The sequence below is a fragment of the Dicentrarchus labrax genome, unplaced genomic scaffold, assembly GCF_905237075.1.
Source record: "Dicentrarchus labrax unplaced genomic scaffold, dlabrax2021, whole genome shotgun sequence".
Lineage (NCBI taxonomy): Eukaryota > Metazoa > Chordata > Actinopteri > Moronidae > Dicentrarchus > Dicentrarchus labrax.
Window position 1 is genome coordinate 5,922,426 of NW_026136723.1, and position 23,506 is coordinate 5,945,931.

General features: G+C 40.5%; 1 protein-coding gene across 3 annotated transcripts in view; it reads right to left on the reverse strand.

The window, feature by feature from the left end:
• LOC127358027 (retinoic acid receptor beta-like) overlaps positions 1 to 23,506 on the reverse strand; it is a 201,657-nt gene that overhangs the window by 7,186 nt on the left and 170,965 nt on the right. For all 3 annotated transcript variants that reach the window (XM_051390863.1, XM_051390864.1, XM_051390866.1), the window contains 3 exons: positions 12,805 to 12,981; positions 5,186 to 5,390; positions 623 to 781 (listed from right to left, as the gene is read on the reverse strand). In XM_051390863.1, the coding sequence (XP_051246823.1) occupies positions 623 to 781; positions 5,186 to 5,390; positions 12,805 to 12,981 (541 nt within the window). The remainder of the gene's footprint in view (positions 1 to 622; positions 782 to 5,185; positions 5,391 to 12,804; positions 12,982 to 23,506) is intronic.

The following is a 23,506-nucleotide window of genomic DNA, read 5'->3' on the forward strand; positions in this document are numbered from 1 at the left end:
ACTCTAGAGGTGATTGGATGAACCATCTGTCTATCAGCGTCTATCACAAATAAACTTTGACCAATCAGATCAATGAACCATATCATGTAGTCAAACTCTTACTGAAGCCAGTTGGGAGAAGACCAAAAACGCCATCAGAGCTGTTCTTTGCTCTTCTTACTCTCCAGTTCTGATAGAACTGATGTTAGCAGCATCTACGCTAACCTCTTTTAGTCCACCACCGTAGCTGCCAGTACTTCCTCAAAGGATGCTCATTGGTCCACTGTATGGACCACATAGGCATAGATTGAAACCAGTCAAGACTCTCATGTGACCTTGTGAGTCCATCTGCCTCGCAGGGTTAGCAGTGATTGGTCAAGTGTCCAGAAGCATTAAAAAAAATAGGCAGCGTTTGAGCTCCTTTCTAGGAGGTAATTGAATTTGTTTGTACACGTTATGTCAAGATCACAAAGACAGAGCAGACCTTTCCCACGAGCCTTTGTGTCAATCACTTGCTGTAGTTGTACAACCGAGTTTGATTGAGGCATACTAAGACCTGTGGCAGACCTAGAATGACCCCATTCTATTGTCATTTTTGACTGTGATCCCCTTTATGTCAACGGTAAGCCAATATCATTCCTACCTTTAGCGCTGATGCTGCGCAGGTCTGTGATCTTCATCAGGGTTTTGGGGAACATGTGCGGTTTGCTGGGCCGACGCTTCCTCACGTAGATCTTCAGAGCCTCCAGGAGCGGCTCCTGGAGCTGGTCCACCTTGGAGGGCTCCTCCAGATCCTGACGATCTGAAACACATACACACGAATCAAGTCAGACTTGAGGCTCAACAATGACAAATCCATGCCATGGCTTTATCTGATTGAGACCAGCTAGAGGCTAATACATGTATCACAGCATGAAGCCTGGTTTGATTAAGAAGGAAGACTTTATCTCATTATGTCAACTCATTTGCTGCCGAGGAGATTTTGCAGAGATGGTAACAATGAGATAACTTGAGCGGAAAACTCATTTGAATCCTTTCTTTTTGAGTTGGCGTGTTAAGCTCTGATAACTGAGGTTTTAAAGTCTCAAACAGCAGGGAGGCACACTGAACGCATCAAACCCAATCAGCAGACACGGTTTTCAACGCCATGCATCTATTCTGAGAGCCCTTTGCACACAGTGATTATTAGGATGACTGCTGGTCAATGCTCTCTAAATAGACACGCTGGCTCAAATCCCCCACTGAAACATGGACCTTTTAATAGGCTCCACAGTCCTTGTGCATTCATCATGTTTCAGGTTTTATTTGGTTTAATTATACGACTTGAATATGCATAGTGTATATACTTTATATATACACTATATATATATGTATATATATATATACATTCATTTATATGTCTATATCCATTTATAGTCTAATATTTTGTAATATTTTATTTTGTGATATCTTGTTGTACTTCCACTTCTGTACTCTATTTTGCACTACATTGCCCTATGCTGCTGTGTCAATTTTGAATTTCTCCTAAGGGGAATCAATAAAGGAACATCTTATCTTATCTTATCTTATCTTAATGTGGACCTTAATTTCTATTTTTATTGCATTATAATTTCTCCATCATTACACAACCCTAGCTAACCAGTGTTGGATATAGCATTTTAAACTTGTGCATTCTTCCAACCCAAGAGGTAATATTACATCTTCAAGCTGTCCTTGCAATAATATAGTGGCAGTGCTACAAATAGTGGATTTCTTAGTACTATTACTTTAAACTAAGGCTGTACAGATTTCCCCTTCTATATTAAGGAAAACAATGCTTTATTACAACTTGGATTTTATTGTAGCACTGGCATGCATATATTGGTTAAAGTAGTGTAATTGGTGAGATCTAAAGTGCTGAAGGTCCTTCCAACGGGGAAAGAAACATGAGCCGTCAGATGATCAGGCAGGTTTTAAAAGCTCCCCAAGGTTAGTCAGACTCAACTGGATGAGATTTTTGGTTTTACCTCCTGATACAGTGCTAGCTAATCTGGAAAACTGTCAACATGTTTGCAGTCTGTCTGACTGCATGTGATCATAACTGATAGAACCGATGGCCAGATGGAAAAAAACATATCAGACAAACATTATTGTTCCATGCAGAACTGTAGGCTATATAGGTCCTGATACATGTCTGGAGGGGATCTTTAAATAGTAGTAGATATAAACTAGTATCTTTAAATATGTTTTATATTAGTATAATAATGTTTTAGATATTATACATGAATTGGTCTGTTTTGAAAATGTCATGTAACACACTGAAGATGACTGAAGAAGTTTTATGTGCACACACACATGCACCACACCATCAGGCCACAAGGTGACAGTGTGTGCACTGAAATCAGCAGCTGCTGGACCTGCTGTCACAGTGTGTGATTACAGATGCAATCAGAGGTGTTCTCGCACTGTCCACGGATTATGCAAGAGCCTGTAATATTTGTCAAGGCTCTGGGGATTGAGTATATATATATATTTATATATATTGAACCTGAACCTGAACCTGATTGTTGGATGAAATCCCAGCAGCAATGGAGCCTGAGCATAGGTGCAGTGGTAATGACAACTGAAGCTGAGTAACTTTTGGTGGATGTACAGTAAAACTTTGTGTGTGTGTGTGTGTGTGTGTGTGTGTGTGTGTGTGTGTGTGTGTGTGTGTGTGTGTGTGTGTGTAAGGGGGAAGAAGACAGAGACTAGTGTGTTAATGTGTGTGTAGCCTGACATGAGAGAGAGAATCCTGCCTGGGGTATCTTGGTGGAGAACAACCAGAGCGGGCTTATTTCCTCTGAGAGGGCAGTTCAAACAATCCACTCAGCTCACTGACGCTGCTGTGACACACCTGCACGTCATCCCCCTCTCCTCACCTCTCCTCTCCCCCCCCCGCCACCCCCATGTTTGGCAGTCAGGATAGTGCTGCCTCACTGATAGCAACCTGTGGTTGACCTGGTTTCAGACTCCCGCAGAGGCTGGCTTACTTTCATCCCAAACTGGGCTGTAGCTCCACTCAATATTTAACTGGAGGAATCAATACGGGCTGACTATGTTGAATGGGGTGCAGTCGAGCATGGTTTGAATGTGGAGTGGATCAGTTTATTCATTCCACTTGATGTACTCCACGACTACACTGTCAAGTCTGTTTCTATCTTTAAAATTAGAATTTGTGCTAAACATATGATGTAATCAGGCTGCAAAAAGCCTTTAACTTGACATATTCATCTGGCAGGAGTGTTGTGGGATTGTGCACTGATGTTTCTTGGCTGCAGCTGCAGATATCTGATACTTTATAAAAGTGTTTCCCAACCCTGGGATTGGGACTTCCCAAGGGGTCACAAGCTAAATCTGAAGGGTCACATAATGATTAGATACTGAAAAGGAAAAAATATATATTGTTAGTTGTTTTTAAGTCCAACTGAAATTAAATTGCATGTTTTTTTTAAACATACAGATTTGATCTGTAATATTTTTGGTTTCATAACTGTGTCCCTGTATTCTTTGTCTTTGTGGACAGAAATTCTTTGCACATAAGCGATGAAATCATTTCACTTTAAAGCAAGCAAGTTTGCTGAACAGCTGCTGCAGGGGCTACAAGGGGTAATGATAATAATGGCACCTCTCTCTATTTTTGTTGATCAAACCTTTAAAATGTTTATCTGAAATATAGTGTAGAGGCAGTGTTGCTAACTTGGCGACTTTCTTGCTTGATTTAATGTTTTTTCCAGCCCTGTGCATGCTGCATGGCTCCACTTGCTCACAGCGCTGGGGTGTGTCCTTATAGCTTGGAAATATTTAGTTTATTCTTCTCTTTCCCTTTGTAGATTTTACTTAACTTCAATATATATATATATATATATATATATATATATATATATATAATGATTTTTCTTTTATATGAATTAAGGTGATCTCTCCCTCACTGCAAATGACACGACCACTGAGCATTATGCAAATGAATGCATGAAGATGTCATCAATACGCAAATTAGCCCACCTGACGACTTTCAGCAACTTTTGGAGCTAGTGCTAGCTACTTTCAATGGAAAACACTGACTAATAGAAGAAGAGAGAAAAGTCATCACACTAACTCATTCATTCAATTCTCTCTCTCTCTCTCTCTCTCTCACTCTTAATGCTGCAAGAGACAGATAATCTGTGAAACAATCAGGTTCCTCTGGCTCCTCCTAGTGCTCCAAATGGTATTTGCAAGAATCCACCGGGCCTGAACAAAAACAACCAATCAGAGCCAAGGAAGATAGAAAGACTCTTTGGGTTGGAAGCTTAAAGATAGTTGATTGTTGATTGTCATTCCCAGGGTCCCAAAGCGTCTGCATTTGACACTGGAAATGAGACTCAACGATCAACTATCTTTCTCAAGATATAGTGAAAGGTCTCCTGCAGCCGATCATGTCATTGTTGTCAAATCTGTTTTCCTCTCTGCTGATTTCATTTCAGTGCGAAATCTTTGTGACCCTCCTCCATCCGATTCAACTCCATTTCATCATATCCAGTGCCCAGGCTAGGAACTCTCATTTGCTAACATTAACTTAACATTAACATTAAACTAGTGGTCATACCAAGTAAAACTGTAGCAGCTTAAGTGTAAAAGTGTAATTAACCTATCAAAGTTATATTTGACTGTTTATGAATTCAACTTTTAATTTGTGTTATGTCTTCTTTAAGTTACATAGTCTTTAAACGTATCTGTCACCGCTCAACCTTTACTTTGCTGAGCAGCTGTGACACAACACAAAAATAGCCTCAGTTTATCTAGCATTGACACATGTCTTGTGTTGCACCTCAGCTTGTTGAAGAAGCGGCCAAACAAACTTGAACTGCGGTTGAAGTGCATCGCTAACGTCGGCAGCTAATGTACTTGTTGACTGCAGCACACTGAACAGCTTAAAAACGTACCTGCGAATAAATAATAATAATAATAATTTGAGGATCACTTCGACAATGATTTTACCTGCAAAGGTTGGACCCGCAGTCTGAGAAAGGAATATCATTCTTTGAACTGCTCCAAACCTATACACAACGTGTGATTAAGGAAGCAGTGCTTTACACTAATATTTGTGTCCTTTCCTTTCTTATTATATTCTTGTCCTTCTTTCCTGCTGCCCCCTCCCATCCCTCCCCCTCCCTAAATGCCCAGCACTCTGCCCTGGCACACCCACCTCCAGAGATGAGACAGATGGCGCTGAGGAGGCCTGTCTCCGTGTCGTCCATCTCAATGGGCAGCAGCTGGTTGGCAAAAGTGAACACCAAGTCGGTGAGCGGGCCGAAGCCAGCGTTGTGCATCTGCGTCCGGTTGAGGGTCAGCCCGTCTGAAAAGGTCATAGTGTCCTGGTCGGGGGTGTACCTCGTACAGATGCGCAGGATCTGACGGGGGAGGGAAGGAAGGCAGGGAGAGGATTAGTCAGCAGGGATTTAGTGGACAGGAAACTTAGTGATATACAGTTAGAGTGTTGGTCTATAGAGATGAAGCTGCAGATAGCTGAAATTTTTACTGCAAAATCTGACATGCAACTGAGAGTTTTATTCTTGTCAGAGTGGAGGAGGTTAAAAAAAGCCATGAAATCATCATCTGGACACTAAATCTCTCCACTAAAAGCCTCTGAATATCAGGGTGAAAGTCATCAATCTTCATTATAGAGTGTTAGAGCAAATTGGTGAAACATATCTGTGTTTTTCTTTTGTCCACTTCTCTTATTTTCTTGAAGCCCATGGCTAATTGTTTTTATTTCAAGCTTTTTATCAAACACAGTCTGGTCAAACCAACTGTTTGACCTGATAATCCATATAATAAACCAGAAAACAAAGTATGATTTAATGATACTCCATTCTTATAAGGCATTATAAATGGTTTATAAGTTGTAACTAATGGTTTTATTAATGGTTAACAAATTATGTAATAATGCTTTATACATCAGTTATATAGGAATAAGAACAACTTTTAGGTTGCCAGGCTGTGAAAAATAAGGATCTGCACCTAAATCATGTATTAACAATTTAACAATTTATTAATGGATTATCTACATGTATAACTGCATCATTTACAAATAAAAATAAGGAACACTGGACAAAGGAATTTCTGCACAACTTGGCAACCCAAAATGTGTTGTTATTAATGTTTGCAACTGATCTGTAAAGCATTAGTAAGTTATTTATTAACCATTAATAAAGCCATTACTTAAAACTCAAACCCTTTATAAAGGGTGCATATTAGCATACTTTTCTTATCATGCCTGTAATATTTAGACAAAGTTTACTCCGATGAAGAACAGCATCACAGAAAGACAGTCTTATAGTTTATCCTGAAAGTGCTGGAAAACAGCACTACTCCAGATCTATAAAGGAGTAAAGCAGAGACCAGCAACACGAGGAAGGAAATTAAGTTGAAAGTGTCCTTATAAAGTCAGGGTGAGGGTTTCAGTATGGGGCTGGTTGATATATGGAAAAATATTATATATGTATATAAAAAAAATATATATATAAATATTATATAATAACAAAAAAGAATGTATTATGGTATCTAAAACTGCTAATACTTTTTTATTTCATAGGTCCAGTTCTTTCAGATTTTGCTCTCACCACCTGTTTGTGGTGCTTGCAATATTGAAAATGTTCATTTAAAGCTGAACTTTGTGTATTAAGAAAAAATTAAAATAACTGTGTAATGTGAAAGTTGTGTTTTCAATTCTGCAGTTCCCTCAACTTTGCAGAGCTTTTTAGCTCCTTTTAGCTCATTGTTTTGGTTTTACATCTGATTTACCTGCTTGGCAGACAGAACATAGTGGAACATTTAGCAACTTTATGGTGACAATATATCAGGTAATGTGTTTTCAGCTCCCCCTAAGTGGCCAAAATAATCAAGTAATGCAGCCTTAGAAGTGAGGACACACGTTTGTGTGTGTAAGTTGGGTGAAACATGCCTTTTATCAGAATCACCTACCAGGTGTAACTACCGCACATGTTGTCTTATTTTCATTTTCAGAGTTTCAGATATATCAGTGAGACTGATGTGTCAGAAGTCTGGACCAGGTCTAACAAGTTTCCCATAAAGAGCCACAGAGACGACAAGCACAACAATGACCTTCCACACACTCAAAGAGAATAACCTTTGGGTCTCCCTGCTGCACTGCATGTGTGTGTATGTGTGTGTGTGTGTGTGTGTGTGTGTGTGTGTGTGTGTGTGTGTGTGTGTGTGTGTGTGTGTGTGTATGTGTGTGTGTACACCTAATGAAGCATCTGATGGTGGATGTGAAGCCTACAGTAGCCTTTGAAGCTATTTGAGTGGGCTGGCTCTGACAGTGAGTGGCAGGCGTGTCTGCAACATGAAACAGAATAAAACATGGCTACTGGCGGTGACTCGCACCGGCTGGCCAGGCCTTCGTTTAGACACACACAGACACACACATACACACACACACACACACGCACACATATATATACACGCACACAGTGTTTGATCTTTCCTCTGACACTCCCGCACCCAGCTATTGTGCACAATATCTACGCCCTTCACCACAGAAATGTGCTGGTGAGCGGATGTTGATGGCTGAGCAAGAGCCAGAAAGTCATCACAGCCGGCCTTCAACTTCTCACCTCTGTGTCCCTGGGAGTTCACTTCACTGCTCTGTCACATCTGACAAGTATGACTTTGTCAATACAAACGCCACCGAAACTGAAGCAGGTAAAAACATACATACATACATACATACATACATAAATACATACACACAGACACACACACACAAAAAAAACCCAAATACCGCACGTGCAGCAAACTAATCCAGGTTGTGTCTGTATATGATTTCCTTTGCATTTTTCACTTCACATAAATATGCATCTTCATGCATTAATCATAAGTTTTGCATTCCCTCACCAAAATGCAGATCATCCTGCACCTGTCTGTCTGTCTGTCTGTCTGTCTGTCTGTCTGACTCTCACTCTCACTCTCACTCACTCACTCAGAGCCGAAGGATCTGTCCTAGGTTTCTGCCTCTTAAAAAGGCAGTTTTTCCTTGCCCCCGTCGCCAAGTGCTTGCTCATGGTGGTACTGTTGGGTCTCTGTAAATAATGTTATAAGGAGTTCGGTCTAGACCTGCTCTATTTGAAAAGTGAGATAACTTGTTATGAATTGGCGCTATACAAATAAAATTGAATTGAACAACCCCAAAAAAGCCAGTGAATTCCTGGAGGGACTGATTAATGTACAATTTACTAATACTTATAAGCCAATAAACACTTGGGTTGTCAGGTTGTTAAAAATCATTTTAGATAATGTTCATGTTTGTTCTAGTAAGTGATAATGCCCGACCAGGTGTCCAATATCAGGAATTAATGGATGACAGAGAGGCCAGAACTGTCCGACATGCAGCCCATTGGTGTAGCCCATTGGATGATCATTGCCATCCCCATAAGGCTCTAATGCAATGGAAACATTGTACACTAATCCAGTAAATAGGATTATAGCCTGTGGTGTACAAAGGATGAGCACCTAAAGGACTACACTCAGTTTGTTATGTGAAGCACTTTGGGCTGCATGTTTGTATGAAAGGTACTAAAGTTGAGTTGAGTGTTGTAAGATTAGTTTATGAGATATTTAGTTTTGTTTTCATTCAATTCATTTCAGCGCATTCATTTAGAACTGTGACAGTTTCACTAGAACTACTTAGTAGGTGTCCTACGTCAGGTATTAATGGACACCCTGCAACAAATCACCGTCAAGGTGATTTAATAACCATTAGAAAAGTCATTAGTTCCTTTTTTCATGTGTTCAAGTGGTAAAGACAGAGACAGGAAATTATGCAACAAAGGTCCCCAGTTGGAATCGAACTGACTCAATCTAACCGGAAACAGACTCAGTTTTTAAGAAGCACACTACAGTCTTTAGTTTTCTAAATGTGCTTTCCAAACTTCCAAGCAGATGGAAGCAGATTTCCATCCCTTACACTGAAGTATGGAAACCTGTAGAGACTCAAAAGTTGCATAATCACCACAGTGAAAATTAGTCATGCTTCTATTTTTGTCAGTTACATAATCCTGGATGTGTGGTCATGCAACTGAAAGTCTGTGAGAGAAACAAAATCAAAACCAGCCTCACCACGTGACTGTATGGTGATTAAAGGCTGATAGCATGGAGGTGACGTCATCAGGCCCTGGCGGAGCACTGTGGGCATGTCGTTCATGTGCACCTTGACCTTCCTCAATAAGCTACATAATAATAATGAGCCACAGTGCACACATGCAGTTAGCTAACCTCACTGTCTGCCAAAGCATGGGGTGAGAATCAGTCGGTTTCTATGGTGACATTATACCGAAAAGTTTTTGCTCCTCAAGAAGGGGCAAAGAGAACAAGACAAAAGAAAACTCTAGCCGTCTGAGTGGTTATGCCCAAATATAAGACAGCTGTTTGCAAAGTCAAGGAGAGAAGGTGTCTCTACTATGCTGACTGGTTTTACACACTAACAAGTGGCCTGCTGCTGCTGCTGCTGCTGCTGCTAGCTCCATCATATACTTAACCTAAAGTCTGTGTCAAATTGTGAGAAACAGTCAGGGCAGGTTTTATTACTTCTTGTGGACCACATGCAAGTAAAGGCTTAACATGGTTTATTAATGCTTTAGTTATAAACCGTTAATGAGGGGTATTGCCAAACCTGGCACTTCTAAAGGTGTTCTTATTGATGGCTTATAAAAGACTTATAAAGCAATAATAAATTATTTAATCATTAATAAAGCCATTCTTTTAACTTGACTTATAGGAAAGGGTACCAAGACTTTAACACACTGTGAAAGGTACTTAATGTAATCAAGCTTTTGGTTTTGCTCATTTTGTTATATTTCATATTATGAAATATCACCAAGCAGATATTGAAATTGAATGATACTATTCTTAATTAAGGGAATAGTTCAGCATTTTTTGCTTCATGTTTGAAACCACTCTCATACCAAGTACCAAGGTACCAAGGTACCTTGTACCAAGCGACAACATCTGTGGCTGCAAATGAATCCAACAGAAGTACCAAAAGCTGCAGTTCCTCGACCTGCCCAACTTTACAGCAGAAATAAACATGTTTATAGTCTGGTCCAAAAAATGCTCAGCTTAGCATAAAGACTTGAGACAGGGGGAACTAGCCTGGCTGTGTTTAAAGGAAGATATTTTTTCACTTGTATTTCTGTATGCAATAAACAATCGACATCAATTGTATCAATTCTCAAAAACAAGATTTTTGTATTGCAACCCCAGAGACAGCAGTGTGGTAAATGTAAACTGAGGGCTTTGATGTTACAGCGACTGTGAAAAATACAATGCAGATCCCACTGTTCTGGTTGCATAAAAAAGTCAGCTCAGATTTGATGCATTATGGTGGTGTGTTCTTTTATACTATGACAAAATTAGATTTAAAAAAAAATTGCAATATATCCCCCTGATTACAGTATTGCACTATACTGTATTGTGATACATATCGTATTGCCAGATTCTTGCCAATACACAGCCCTACGACACACAACGTGTTACTCAGTGCTCTTTGGAGTTGCTGGAGCCAGGCCGGACGCCTCGCCTTGCCTCCTAACCTTTATGCTAAGTTAAGCTAACCGTCTACTTGCTCTAGCTTCATATTCAGCATAGAGACATACAATGGGTGATATATATCTTCTTATATAAGTCTCTGCAAGAAGTGTAAGGAAATGTATTTCTCAGAATTTTTGCATTCAGTGTACTTTTCTTGTCAAAAAGTAACAAGAACTACTGTATTCTTTTCCAGAATTGAGCATGACACTCTCTATTGAAATCCTTGACAGTATAATAACACTAAAACTACTCATACTACTAATAGCCTCTTAATATTACTAGTACTACTGAGAGTTGAAATGTAGTCCAGCTTACAAATTATGACCATATGACACATAACAAGCCATCACTTTCTTCCCACTTTCTCTTCCTTCCTCTCCCTCTGAGCAATGAATGCTAATCAGATCATCCCCCCTCCCAAACCCACAACAGCCAAGCATGCATGAGAGAGACAGAAGAGGAAGAGAGACAGCCATTTGCCTTTTTCCATCTCATTACTGCGGCTACATTAGTACAGTACATTGCTCCACTTAACAACTCCTAAATAACAAACATTCAGCCGTCCGACTCTGCATGTAGACATTTCCACATCTGTGCTCCATAAAGAACACACGGCATCATTAACAAACTCAACTCAGAGCCAGCGACTGCCTGATATTCAAAAAAACAGACGACCGTCCCCAAAAAAGATTAGAGGCTGAAAGATGTCTCTGTGTGCGTAATCTAATCTCCGCTACAGACAGCTACTCCACATGAAGAATCAAAATCGACTGGCGCGATCAATTAATCGGATCTTCCTGACTCCCATTGGCCAGCTGAGTAGGTCATCCAATAAGGTTTGAGGATTGGTCTGATGGGAGCTGGGCTTGAGGTTAAACCCACCGGTCCCCAGGAGACCCGAGGCTATCGATCCACTGCGCAGCCTAAACGAATGAATGGATTCTTACACACTGAGGAACAACAGGGAAATTAGCAAATAAATAAGAGAATACACTGAAGTAGACAACTCCCTATCTGATGAAGAGCTATGTTTATATAACTGTGTTATGTAAGTGCTGTGAACAGTTCTGGGAAGGTTTTTAGCTCATTACTAAATATTTTAGACTCTACTGAAGAAACATCTAAACTGTGTATCTTACTCTTTTAAAGGGAAACTGGTTCACAGTATGATGACTAATGCACATTAAAAGGCAGCACAGAGACTGGAGCACTGTGCACTATGCAAACACATTTATATACAGAATGTAATATCCCAAGACCAAAACAGTTGTTTTGTTTTTTCTTTTTGGCCTATGTATAGATTTTTGGTTTCTAAATGATTGGAACATTTTGGAAAGGGGACATTTGCACAGACGTGTGCTCAAGTAGACATACTGTACCTATCAAACACAGTACAAATAGCAGTGTCTCAAATTTACTGTCAAAAAGTACTTAGTGAACATTATTAACGAAGCCAGCTGTATTCTTTACTAGCACATTTTGATTTGTCTAGAGATGATGCATGCCAGAGACAACAGGATCAACGATCTACCAGACATTGGCAAATTACAGATATTCAATTTTTAATTTGGACATCGATTGGGGCAGAAATTAACGTCATCATGTGTTACCGATTGAGCTTGTGTCAAAGAGTCAAGAGAAAAATGAGCAAGGAAATTCATGCTTGACCTTTAGGAACTGTGCGTGTAACAACAAATCTAGCCCTAGAGGGTGAGGGTATTGTAATCAGCAACTACAACGCTAGATGCCACTTAATCATACAAACTGGTCCACAAATGGTGAAAAAGAAACATTTGATTTGTGTATGCAAAGGCCTTATGCGTGTAGTACTCTTTAAACATGCTACATACTAGCATGAACTACTGTTAGAGCCAGAACAAACATGTTTTCCTCATCATTGCAGTGACTTAATTTTGTTGTTGGGCGAGAAACATGTCCTTCCACCACACAGTGTTTGTGGTTGCAATTACTAGGCACATTGTCATGTATAGCTGTAACTAGGCCATTCAACCAGGTTTTTTAAGTTGCAGTACCTATAGATTGTTAGATATCAACTAACTTCTTGTTTTTTCACTGTGATGTTTGAGCTTTACTGTGCAGAATGATGAATAAGCAGAGTGTGTTTTCACGTTCTTTCACATTCCACACTTTAACAACAGAATGGCGAGTCTCATTCCTTAAACAACGAGTTTGTCCCTCCAAAATAAAAGCACCTACCAGAATGTCCAGGCAGGCAGCTTTCAGGAGCGTGATCTGGTCTGCGATGGTCAGCCCCGTGAAGCCAGGCACTCGTTTGGCAAATTCCACGATCTTGATAATGCACTTAGTGGCCAGCTCGCTGAACTTGTCCCACAGGCCCAGGTCCAGCCTCACACGGTGGTCTGCACTCGAGTTCTGCAACACGCACACACACACACACACGCAAACACACACAGACAGAGAGCAAGGCGTCAGGCAAAGAGGCAGCTACTTTCGTCATTGCACAGACTGCTGCTAATGATCTCCTCAGTGCACCCTCTTCACTGTGCTCTATATGTGTCACACTTACATACAGTAAATAGGCTCCATAAGACCTGAGCTCTCAAAAACACTGGCAGGATTGTTGTTGTGAATACGCCGAGCTGAGCCGGGTGGCCGGGCCCTGCGATAATGAGCGTAACAGTGTCAGTGGGATGCTTTGGCAATGATGGGATGCAGAAACAGAGCTGTGACAGGTAGCACAGAGCAGTTTGAAGCCAGAGGTGCCATTAATACAGCTATACGGTCCAGAACCTACACAAACACTGGAGGGGAGCGGAGATGGGTGGAACCCAGGGAGCAATGAAGACATAGTCGCAGATCGCAATGTGCGGAACGAGGAAAAAGTGAAAGTAAAAGTGCTGTAAGACACTAGAGAGAGGAAAGAGAGAAGGAGAATGACAGATGAAAGGGAGGAAAGTTAAGTATGTGAGAGCAGAGAGGAATTGTGGGAGCGGGGAGGGAACAGAAGCATGAATCCTGGGAGTTTTTCTCATGGGAGGTGATGTGTAAGCTGAGGTGAGATGCATAAGTTTGTTGATTTATGGCTTTTGATTGTGTCATCCACCTCTGATATGTTCAGATTATTGTTCTAGATCTCTAACTTACAACAGCATCAGTTTTGAAGCATAATTCCACTTTGAAAATTTTACTACTACTTATTTTTGTCTTATTTTGGTAGTTTTGGTTATTATTTCTATCAGTTAAGTAGATACTCCACGTTAATTGCTGAGATCTGGTAAAACAGCGTCATCAAACAAGTAAAGAAACATAAGCAGCCAGATGATCAGACTGCAACCAAACCAACAGTAGCAGTGTTTCCATCCTACAAATTTCAATATTTAACTGAATGTTGAGAAAATCTGCAAATTTCTACCCACTACCGTTACGCAATTATTAGGAGTTGGTTCACGAGATAAGCAGTAGGTGGTGCCAATCGTTTAGTTCAGTTAAACAGTGAAAAACAATGCAGAAAACAGGATGTAAATCTGGCATTGACATCGGACATGTTCTTTCATGTATTAATGTGAGGAAGGTTCCATCAGATCAGCAATCACGGATGTATTAAAGAGCCATGGGAGCGATGAGGAGACTATCGGAGCGGAAACAGCTGACTGTGATTTAAATGATCACTACGTCACAACTTATTCAGAACTTCCATCTCCAGCTCATTAACTCTTTTTCTATGCACATCAAAATACGTTGATGGAAACACAGTTAGTGTAGCTAATGATCTATACCACTTTATTTGGTGGTTAAAGAAAATCGAGTGCAACTGAAATGTTGGTATTATGTGACAGAGTTCTACTTCCCTGAACCAGCCAGGTCCCCACAAGGCATTGGGTTTTGCGTTGTACTTGGGTTGTTTTGTTGTGTAAAGCTTCAGGGCCTAGGCTACGTTCTGGTTTATCTGCCTTTGTGTGTTTTCATGGACACAGACACATTAATGAGTAATTTGGTATGTTCTTTATTTATTAGCTCCATCATTATTAGCAGTTTGTCTGAGATAAGGAATAAGAAAGTGGTGGATGGCAATGTTTAGTCTTTACTATGGACTGGACATCTAGTAGTCTTTTTAATTATCAGTTATTCTGTTGAGTAATTTTCCTATTAATCCCAAAATGTTTCACAAAATAATTTATTCTATATTACCGTTGGGAAAAAAATATGACAAAGGTGAAGCAGTGGAGTAATGAAGAAGCTGATTTTCCATTCAGGCATTCAATGTTCTACTAGAATTTGCAAATATTCAAATATTTCCCCCAGAGTTTTAGTCTCTGTCTCTCTTCTTTACTCAAACTGATATATCAGCTTGGCCTTATTTTCCACAAAGTATTTTTGAGTGAACAGTGAGCAGAGCTGCTCTGAGTTTGAAATGGCAGGGAACAGGCAGGAGGAGAAGAGGAAGAGAAAAAAGAGGAAAGAAAAAGGCCATCAGAGCAGAAGATATGATGATGGACAGACTCAGAGAGGCAGAGGGGAGAATGAGCAGCAGTTGGGGAATTGTTTGGGTGTAGCGAGGGGAAAGCCGTGGTGTGCTGGCTGATGGCGGGGATGGAGCATCTGATGATCATTTGTTTGTTTTCTGATGGTTTACATGGAATAGCCCATCTGTTCTCCATGAGCGAGTCTCCACATGTAGCAAGGACACAGCACACAGAGGATGGGCTGACATAGACCGTCACTAACACACTGAGGAGGGAAGGGTCTTTACACAATCTACTGTGTGTACAGGCTGGACACCAGAAAAGCCAAGACAGGACCAACTGGTGGTTGCTTTGACCTTTAAATCTGGAACATCTGGGGGTTTTTTTAGCTTTTGACCTTTACTGACTTTTCCTTCAAGGTGATCACACACACACAAGAAAACACTATTCCTACATGTTTTCCAATTCATTTCAATAATATAGTCTATGCTAGCAGTTCAGGATGCACTGTGTAAAGAGGTGCTTTGTGCATGTTAACATCAGCATGCTAACATGCTCACACTGACAATGCTAACATGTTGATGTTTAGCAGGTATACTGATTAGCATGTTAGCATTTGCAAATTAACAATAATCACAAACTACATTGGATACATTGTCTGGGTACCGTGAATGTTCATACAAAATCAATCCATCTAATAGAGTTCTCCAGGATGATGTCTTTTTTGTGGGCCAACCAGGAGGTTAGCATCACCCTGGTTCCTTCAACAAAAAGCCAATGGGATTTTTCCATTGGCTTTTGGATTATTGCAAAAAATAAGCGATTGGCTTTAAGTAAAAAGCTAACATTAGGCTATAAACAAACTGCACCACAGTAGCATGACTTCATCATCACCACCACTAATTAGTAATTCAATCTTGTATTTAAAATCTACAAGTTGTAAAGTTTGAGTTAGAATAGTTTGCAAGAGCGCGAGTACAAACACAACGAGGCTGTAAAGGCGGACGAGTGAGTAGGTCGGTCTCTGTGTTTAATGTCACCAACAACCTTTGTAGTCCCATTTAGCCATTTGTTAGCAACCGCCTGTTTTTAAGCACATAAAAGCTTCAAAATTCACCGCTGGAGTATTTTCTGATGTATTTTATGTCATAGAACAAAACGTGATTCAGGCATCTTACCTAAAACCCATTCAAAAACTTTGAGGCGAAAGAACTGGAAGTGCTAAAAGGCTAACTAAGTTCCAGCTTTAAGGACTCATTCTGCAGCACTATCACACTTTATTTATTTGGCTAGCACTTATTAAGTTTTCCTTGAAAACTATCCAAATTCATCACAAGCTTCTGATAATCAAAACTATTACATTTGTTTTAATTTAGGAGAAGCATCCTCAAAAGGCAGGTGTGTGTTAAAGGGTCACTCCTACTGATTTGGACATTTCATTTCCTCTCAGGCGCAGTCAGTGATTCAATTGTAAGGGTCGGCAAGATATGAAACACAGGGTTGTGTGCTGCAGCCACAAACAAACTGAACAATAAATCTTTATAATACAGGGACTAACACTTGAAAACATCTACAGTAAAGATACTTTAAAACAACAGAAAACAACCCCAAACTTTTAATTATAATCTTAGGAAAAACACTTATCTAACTTGCTTGTTTTTTCTGTATAAATCCAACTTGCTTAAAGCTTACGGATGATGTCTGTTTAGCTAAATTTTGTCTTGATATGTCATTCATCTAAATGACAAACATTAGTACAAACAGAGCGGTAGATACTGTATTTTTAAAGCACATATTGATATTTGAGAGCAATTTAAAAGTTTATTTTTGAACTTCAACACAAGTTTAACAAAACAATCTCAGAATGAATCTAATCTTTTTCAAGAGCTTTCAACCACTTCAGCAGATGGAGTTTGCCCGGTTGTCATGGAGATAACTCAGTCCTCGAACCAAGATGGGGGTAAGTATCTCCCCCACCCCACATATGACCACCGGTTAGTTCATACCATGACAACTGAACAATCTGTGGATGAAGACTGCTCTAGAAAAGGATAGTAAGTGGATCATGAGTCAAGATTATGATACAGATTATGATAATTAAACTATTTTTTAATAAGTATCCCTTAAATGTTGGGTTGATATATACTGACCACCATCATCTCAGTGCTCTCTGGTGGACAAACCATTTAATGAAGACATCTAAATGACCTCATATATAGCTTTGTTGTTTTACTGCAGTTTCTTATGTACTGTATATCTTCCGTGACCATGTATCAGTCAGCAACTAGTGCAAACTATTGTTTAATTAGAAAATCTTTTTTGCTGGCAGTATACATGCTTTTTTAAGTGTCTGTTTTCCTTTTAGAGTCCACTGCTTCGCCTCTCTGATGGTTTCCATTATGTAGCAGGGCTAGAGCATATAAACAACTATATAACTGCCATGGGCCTGCTTGACTGCCATTGCTACTATCACTGATATTATTGTTATTGTTATTATTATTATTACTAATTACTAATTATTATTATTTCTGCGGTAACTGTTGTTGCTGTGGTCGCTGCTCGTTGTCCCCCATCGTTGTTGTTGTCGCTGTCGTCTTCTTCATATTCCTCATCATCAGTCACTATTCAATTCAATTCAATTCAATTTTATTCGTATAGTGCCAATTCATAACAGAAGTTATCTCAGGATACTTTCCAAATAGAGCAGGTCCAGACCGAACTCCTTATAACATTAATTACAGAGACCCAACAGTACCACCATGAGCAAGCACTTGGCGACGGGGGCAAGGATAACTGCCTGTTAAGAGGCAGAAACCTCAGACAGACCCTTCGGCTCAGACAGACAGGTGCACAGCAACAACAGTAGCAACAACAGTAGCAACAACTACACTAATAGTAGTGACTGATGATGATGAACATGAAGAAGATGATGACGGCGACGACAACAACGATGGGGGACAATGAGCAGTGACAATAGTAATAATAGTAACTGTAGTAATAATAATAGTAATCTATTAGTGTGGTTGTTGCTACTGTTGTTGCTGTGCACCTCTGTCTGTCTGTCTGTCTGTCTGTCTGTCTGTCTCTCTGTCTCTCTCTCTCTCTCTCTCTCTCACCCCAACTGGTCGAGACAGACGACCACCCACCTAGAGCCGAAGGATCTGTCCTAGGTTTCTGCCTCTTAAAAAGGCAGTTTTTCCTTGCCCCCGTCACCAAGGTCTTGCTCATGGTGGTACTGTTGGGTCTCTGTAAATAATGTTATAAGGAGTTCGGTCTAGACCTGCTCTATTTGAAAAGTGTCCTGAGATAACTTCTGTTATGAATTGGCGCTATGCAAATAAAATTGAATTGAATTGAATAAAAAGTGCTCTTGACAGCATCAAAAAGGTTTGTGCCATGGCCCAGGCATGCAGAAACAGGATACTGTGATATGTTAGGACTGCTCACAGTATGATTCATAGGCCTCAGGAGAGATAGAAAAAAGCCTTTCTGAAGCTGTAATTGACTGTTGCATAGCCTTTTATTTTCAGATCATAAATACAACTGCAAAGAGGCATTGACAAAGAGGGCTTTCTGTTTCCAAACAAACTCCTTGGACATTTAAGGGCTTAAAACTTTTTTGGTCAGGCAGGCGTTCTTAAGTTGTCCTTAGATTTTTCTAATTTCACTATGCACTTCAACTCCTCTTTTAGCTGTTTTTCTTAATGTATTTTATCACTTGTATTATTGTGATATTATTGTTTTTTGTTATTTTGTTTTTTTCTTGGTTTCTGTAGCACTTTGAGATTCTTTTATGAAAAATGCTTTACAAATAAAATGTATTATGATTATTATTATTATTAGGCTCTTTATTCAGCATAAACAACTGTAATTAAGTCAGTAGCATAAAGCAAAGCATCCTCATTCAAACTGACAAACAGAGAAAATGTTTTCCTAATTTGGTTGTATCTGACTTCTTGACTTCTTTTGGAAAATGACAATAAACCCTGCTTTCAGTCTTTCCAATTTTAAAGTAAGTATTGTATAAAGAGATAAATAATAAAAGAAATTGAAAAAGCAATACTCTCGGAAAAAACAGCATTACATAACTTAAGTGTAGCAAAACTCAGACAAAGGGAATATTGAAGCTGGACAGAAATAAGAAAACCAGTATGCAATCAATTCTAGTTTTTGACTTTAACAGTTAAACCAAGGCAGTGTACACATGTCTACCCTGCAGCTGTCAGAAGAATATAGAAAAAGAAAAAGACGGACTATAATATGTCTGTTAAATCTGGTCACAAGGGTGTTATGTAATCTATTCTTTCATTTTTATTATACTTCTTCTGCCATAAATCTATCTGGGTCTCAGAAAGCGTAACAAACTCAGAACATAGGTTTGAAATCTCACCTGCTACTCAGACAAAAACAATTGTACCGATTGGCCAGATTGGGACGCTATGACAACAAAATTTACATTTTGGCCAATAACTTTTGAACTGTAAGTCTCAGAAACCGCATTCTCTTTTTTTCTGGATTCTTTGTGTCCAAACAAAATCTATCCATTCAAGCAATCCCTTTTTTTACCTGGACGCATTTTCCAACATTTTGAATTTTGTCAAATCCATTTGTTTTCCACTCATTGAGTAGATTTTGAAGAATTGGCATCAGATTGGTCACACAGCATATCTGGGCCAATCTGGAGAAAATTAGTTTTTCGGATTTTTGATATTCCATATGGTTTTGATAGATTTTTAAACCTGTGTCTGTAAGTTTAATTTTCCATAAATGCTAATTAATAAAAATGTCCTTGAACTATTGTAACCAGGACACTAGGTCGGAACTATGCTGAGGAGTCCTGGAATATTCTGCCACTAGAGGGCGCCCCAAATGCGAAAAGTACATATGTTGTGATTGGCTATACGGATTCAAATAATATTCAAAAAAAAAAAAAAATCCAAATGTTCGTAATCTGCTTGGACCACTGTTGTTTGCAACAACTCTACACTGGAACCCAGAATAAGCAAATTCATTGTTGGATTGTAAAAAATGTTCCTAAAAATATCAGGAAAACCCCATCTCTGATCAATATTCACAGGAAATAATCTGCTCAAAATGTATCAGTATCGCTTATTTTACAAAAACTTCCTGCAGTAATCTACAGGATTCCACAGGAGCCCGGAATCGACTAACCAAACACTGGCTCTAGATAGGGCCCTTCATGTTTTTTGTGAGAAATTCCCATAAAATTACAAAGGACATGATCACTGGAGTGCAAAACTCAGACTACTGATCATGTGCAGGAAGTGAAACAGGTTTTACAGCCCTGAAGCTGTTGAAGACAGAAAAGCAGGTGGGAAAAAACAACCAACTAATATGACATCCTTTACTGAAAATCCAATATGTGCTCAATATGTTGGAAAACTTCAACATCAGTCGAAGCCCAGCCCCTGAAGCTTCTTCAGTGTGAGAGGGCTTGAACACAGCAGTGCTCTGCAGCCCCAACCAGCCCACTGAAGTGACTGTGGAGAGGCGGCCCTCTGCTCCACACCACATCAATCCCCCTGAGGTTGTTACTGTGAGGCAGTTAGCGCCGCCGCTGCTGGACACTGTCACGAGCAAACAATCTATTGTGTGGCCACCCGAGAGGGAGAGAGAGGGAGATAAAAGGAGACAGGGAACAGCAGAGAGAGAGAGAGAGAGAGAGAGAGAGAGAGAGAGAGAGATCATTAAATATGATCTGGGGTTAAGTGAGAAGCACATTAGGGCCGTGCTTAAATCACAGACAACGAGCTGCAGTCGACACAACAGCACTATGGACGCACATTCCACTGATTGACGTCCGATTTGATGGGGAAGGAGGAGGTGCAGAGACACGAGATTGTGTCTACACACACACAGAGAAAGAGTGTGTGTTTGCACAATGCACATATGTTGGAGGTTGAGTGGGGGTGGAGGTGGCTGATATTAAAGCAACTTGTCTTGCTCTTCCCTCTGGGTGGAGAGGGAAGAAAAAGGGGGAGCTGAGGAGGAAGGAGGGGGAGATAATTCGCAGTTGGATTTCTTTTTTTTACCCCCCCCTCCCCGTGCAATCTCAGTCAATTACACAAGTCCCATAATTCAATAGAGCAAAACAAGGAAGTTGCCGGGGAATTCTAATTTCATTTAAGAACATTTATCTAAACAAATTAGACAAGTTGCGACATTAGAAAAGAAGCTGGCAGTGTAGAAACGAGCGCTCCGCAGTACATCAGCGGGCTCGTGTGTACAGATGCAGAAAGGGAAAAGGCAGTAAAAGCAGCCAGTACCTGTGACGAATAGCGACAGCGGACAAACTGTAATGTGGCTAATATCTCCAGGCTGGGGCCGCGTACTGTACAGCAGCCGCCTGCCGCTGCCCGCCTGCAGCCGCCGGGCCCCGCCAATTGCTAATGTTTTATTTTGTCTTTGGAACTGCCAGGCTCGTTTTTCATCACCATCACTGTCAATGAAGCGTTATTCATTGTCGAGCTAAGCCCTCTCACTCGCACAGCTATCTCCGCTAACCCAGCAATGAACTCCTAAATCACTGCAGACTAGGATTTGAATATTTCACCACATAATTGGAGCTTTAACCTAATCTAGGGCGCGGGAGCTCCTCTTCTGTTTCCGACGAGGAGGACTCAAAAGGCGCATCAGGATCCAATCGCTTGTAATAATGAGGAACTTCTCACAGTCTGTGAGCAAGCATAATTACCACTGATCCAGATTAAGGCTTTATCTGAGGCCCGACTGCCACTCCAACAAACACAAACACTGGCTTATATCATAACCAGGGAGCAAGATTTTTGCTATTATGTCCTACTATTTCCAGCTGTGGATTTTGCCTCAATGCAGACTGTTTATTTTGTAAAATCAGGAAGTGTCTCGCGGGAGAGGGAATGGGATGAGGGTGGAGTACAGAGGGGTTACAGCGATTAGGAGCTTTGTGTTTGGATTGAAAGGGGAAAAATAAAGAGTTATGGAGATGGAGGCTTACTGTACATTGAAACGACAGCAGCAGCTGCACACAGTGGAAAGCTAATAGCTGCACTGTATGCCAATTTGCCCCATTTTAGCATCTCTCACCCATCTCCGCTCCAAGGTTTATTGTCAGTGACTGGAAGATTTTCATCACCGCAACAAGAGAGACATTATTGCACATTATGGCTCCTCAGCGCATTTGTTTATCTTACTATAAACAGTATTTTACATGATTGACAAGTGTCATGAGATTTCCAAAACTAGCACCAGCAAATCATTAAACAGACACCTCCCCCTTCCTGCTCTCAAACACTCCCCATAGAAGACTGTTTGTGGAGCACCAATGTCAATCACAGCTCACTCCCGGTGTCTGTAATCTATATGTAAGTCATCTTAAAAACAAACACATTAGACGCTGTCAGCTCCCTGCACAATGCTGCCATGCCTATGTGTCAATCAAAGCGCTGCTATCTCTGCTTGCTATCAAACTATCAGCCGTCCTGCAGCTCCAACCGCTTGCCTGTCAAAGCATCATAAAACTCAGCCGAACAAGGGTTTGTAGCTTCACGTACTCGCTAGAGGTTTCCTCGACATTTGTATGACCTCCAACTTTTGCACCGAGTCATGACAAGTGCAGAACCGTCACTCAGGGGGGAGAGAGGCCTGCTGTCACTCAGATGAGGGGAATATACTGTCCTTTACAGGGTCGGCCACTTTGAGACTGGACAAGCAAGGGCCTGATGTGTCCGACTGATGAGATTCGGCTTCAATCTTCCAGTGTGGATTAGCATCCCCTCGCTATCTGGCCTTTCATGGGTTGTTAGTTTAGAGTGTAGATGGTTTGTAGGAGGTTCAGGGACTGCACAGAACTCTCAACCTTGATGTCTGCTGGGGGATAAGGGGAGGAATAAAGCCCTCACAAAAACCCTGACAAGCATTCATTCTTCAGATCCAGATTAGCGCTGTCGCACATCAGCGCACGAATCCGTTGCTTCCGCACGTATTCTGATTTATGGAAGCAGATAATGATGCTTGGATTAGTTGGATTAGCTGCATTTATTACGCTTTTCAGACATGTCAAAAACTGGAGCCTTGAGTTGGTGTCTGCCTCAACCAGACTGATGGGCAGCTGCAACTTCTTCACTCCCAGATGAGTGTCTGATGTTGGCAGCTGCAACGTCTTCCAGTCCTGACATCGCTCTTTTAATTTCTCCTCTCACTGCTGCAACATATAAAAACTTGGGTAAACAAACCCTGCTACCAACTCGTATCCATCTCACCAGAGGCAGCTGGAATTCATGAGGTGTTAGCTGTTCTGTGCTATTATGATGCATGCTTTTTATTGTCTTTCCATCACACTCAATGTCCAATCAATAGCTATTGAGAGAGGAAGAAGTAGTGTTTGTGAGGATTTGCCTAGGCAGTCAGTAGTGTACATCTGAACTCTGGAGCTGCATTAGAGGGGGATTTAGAGTACAGTACGAGAGATTGAT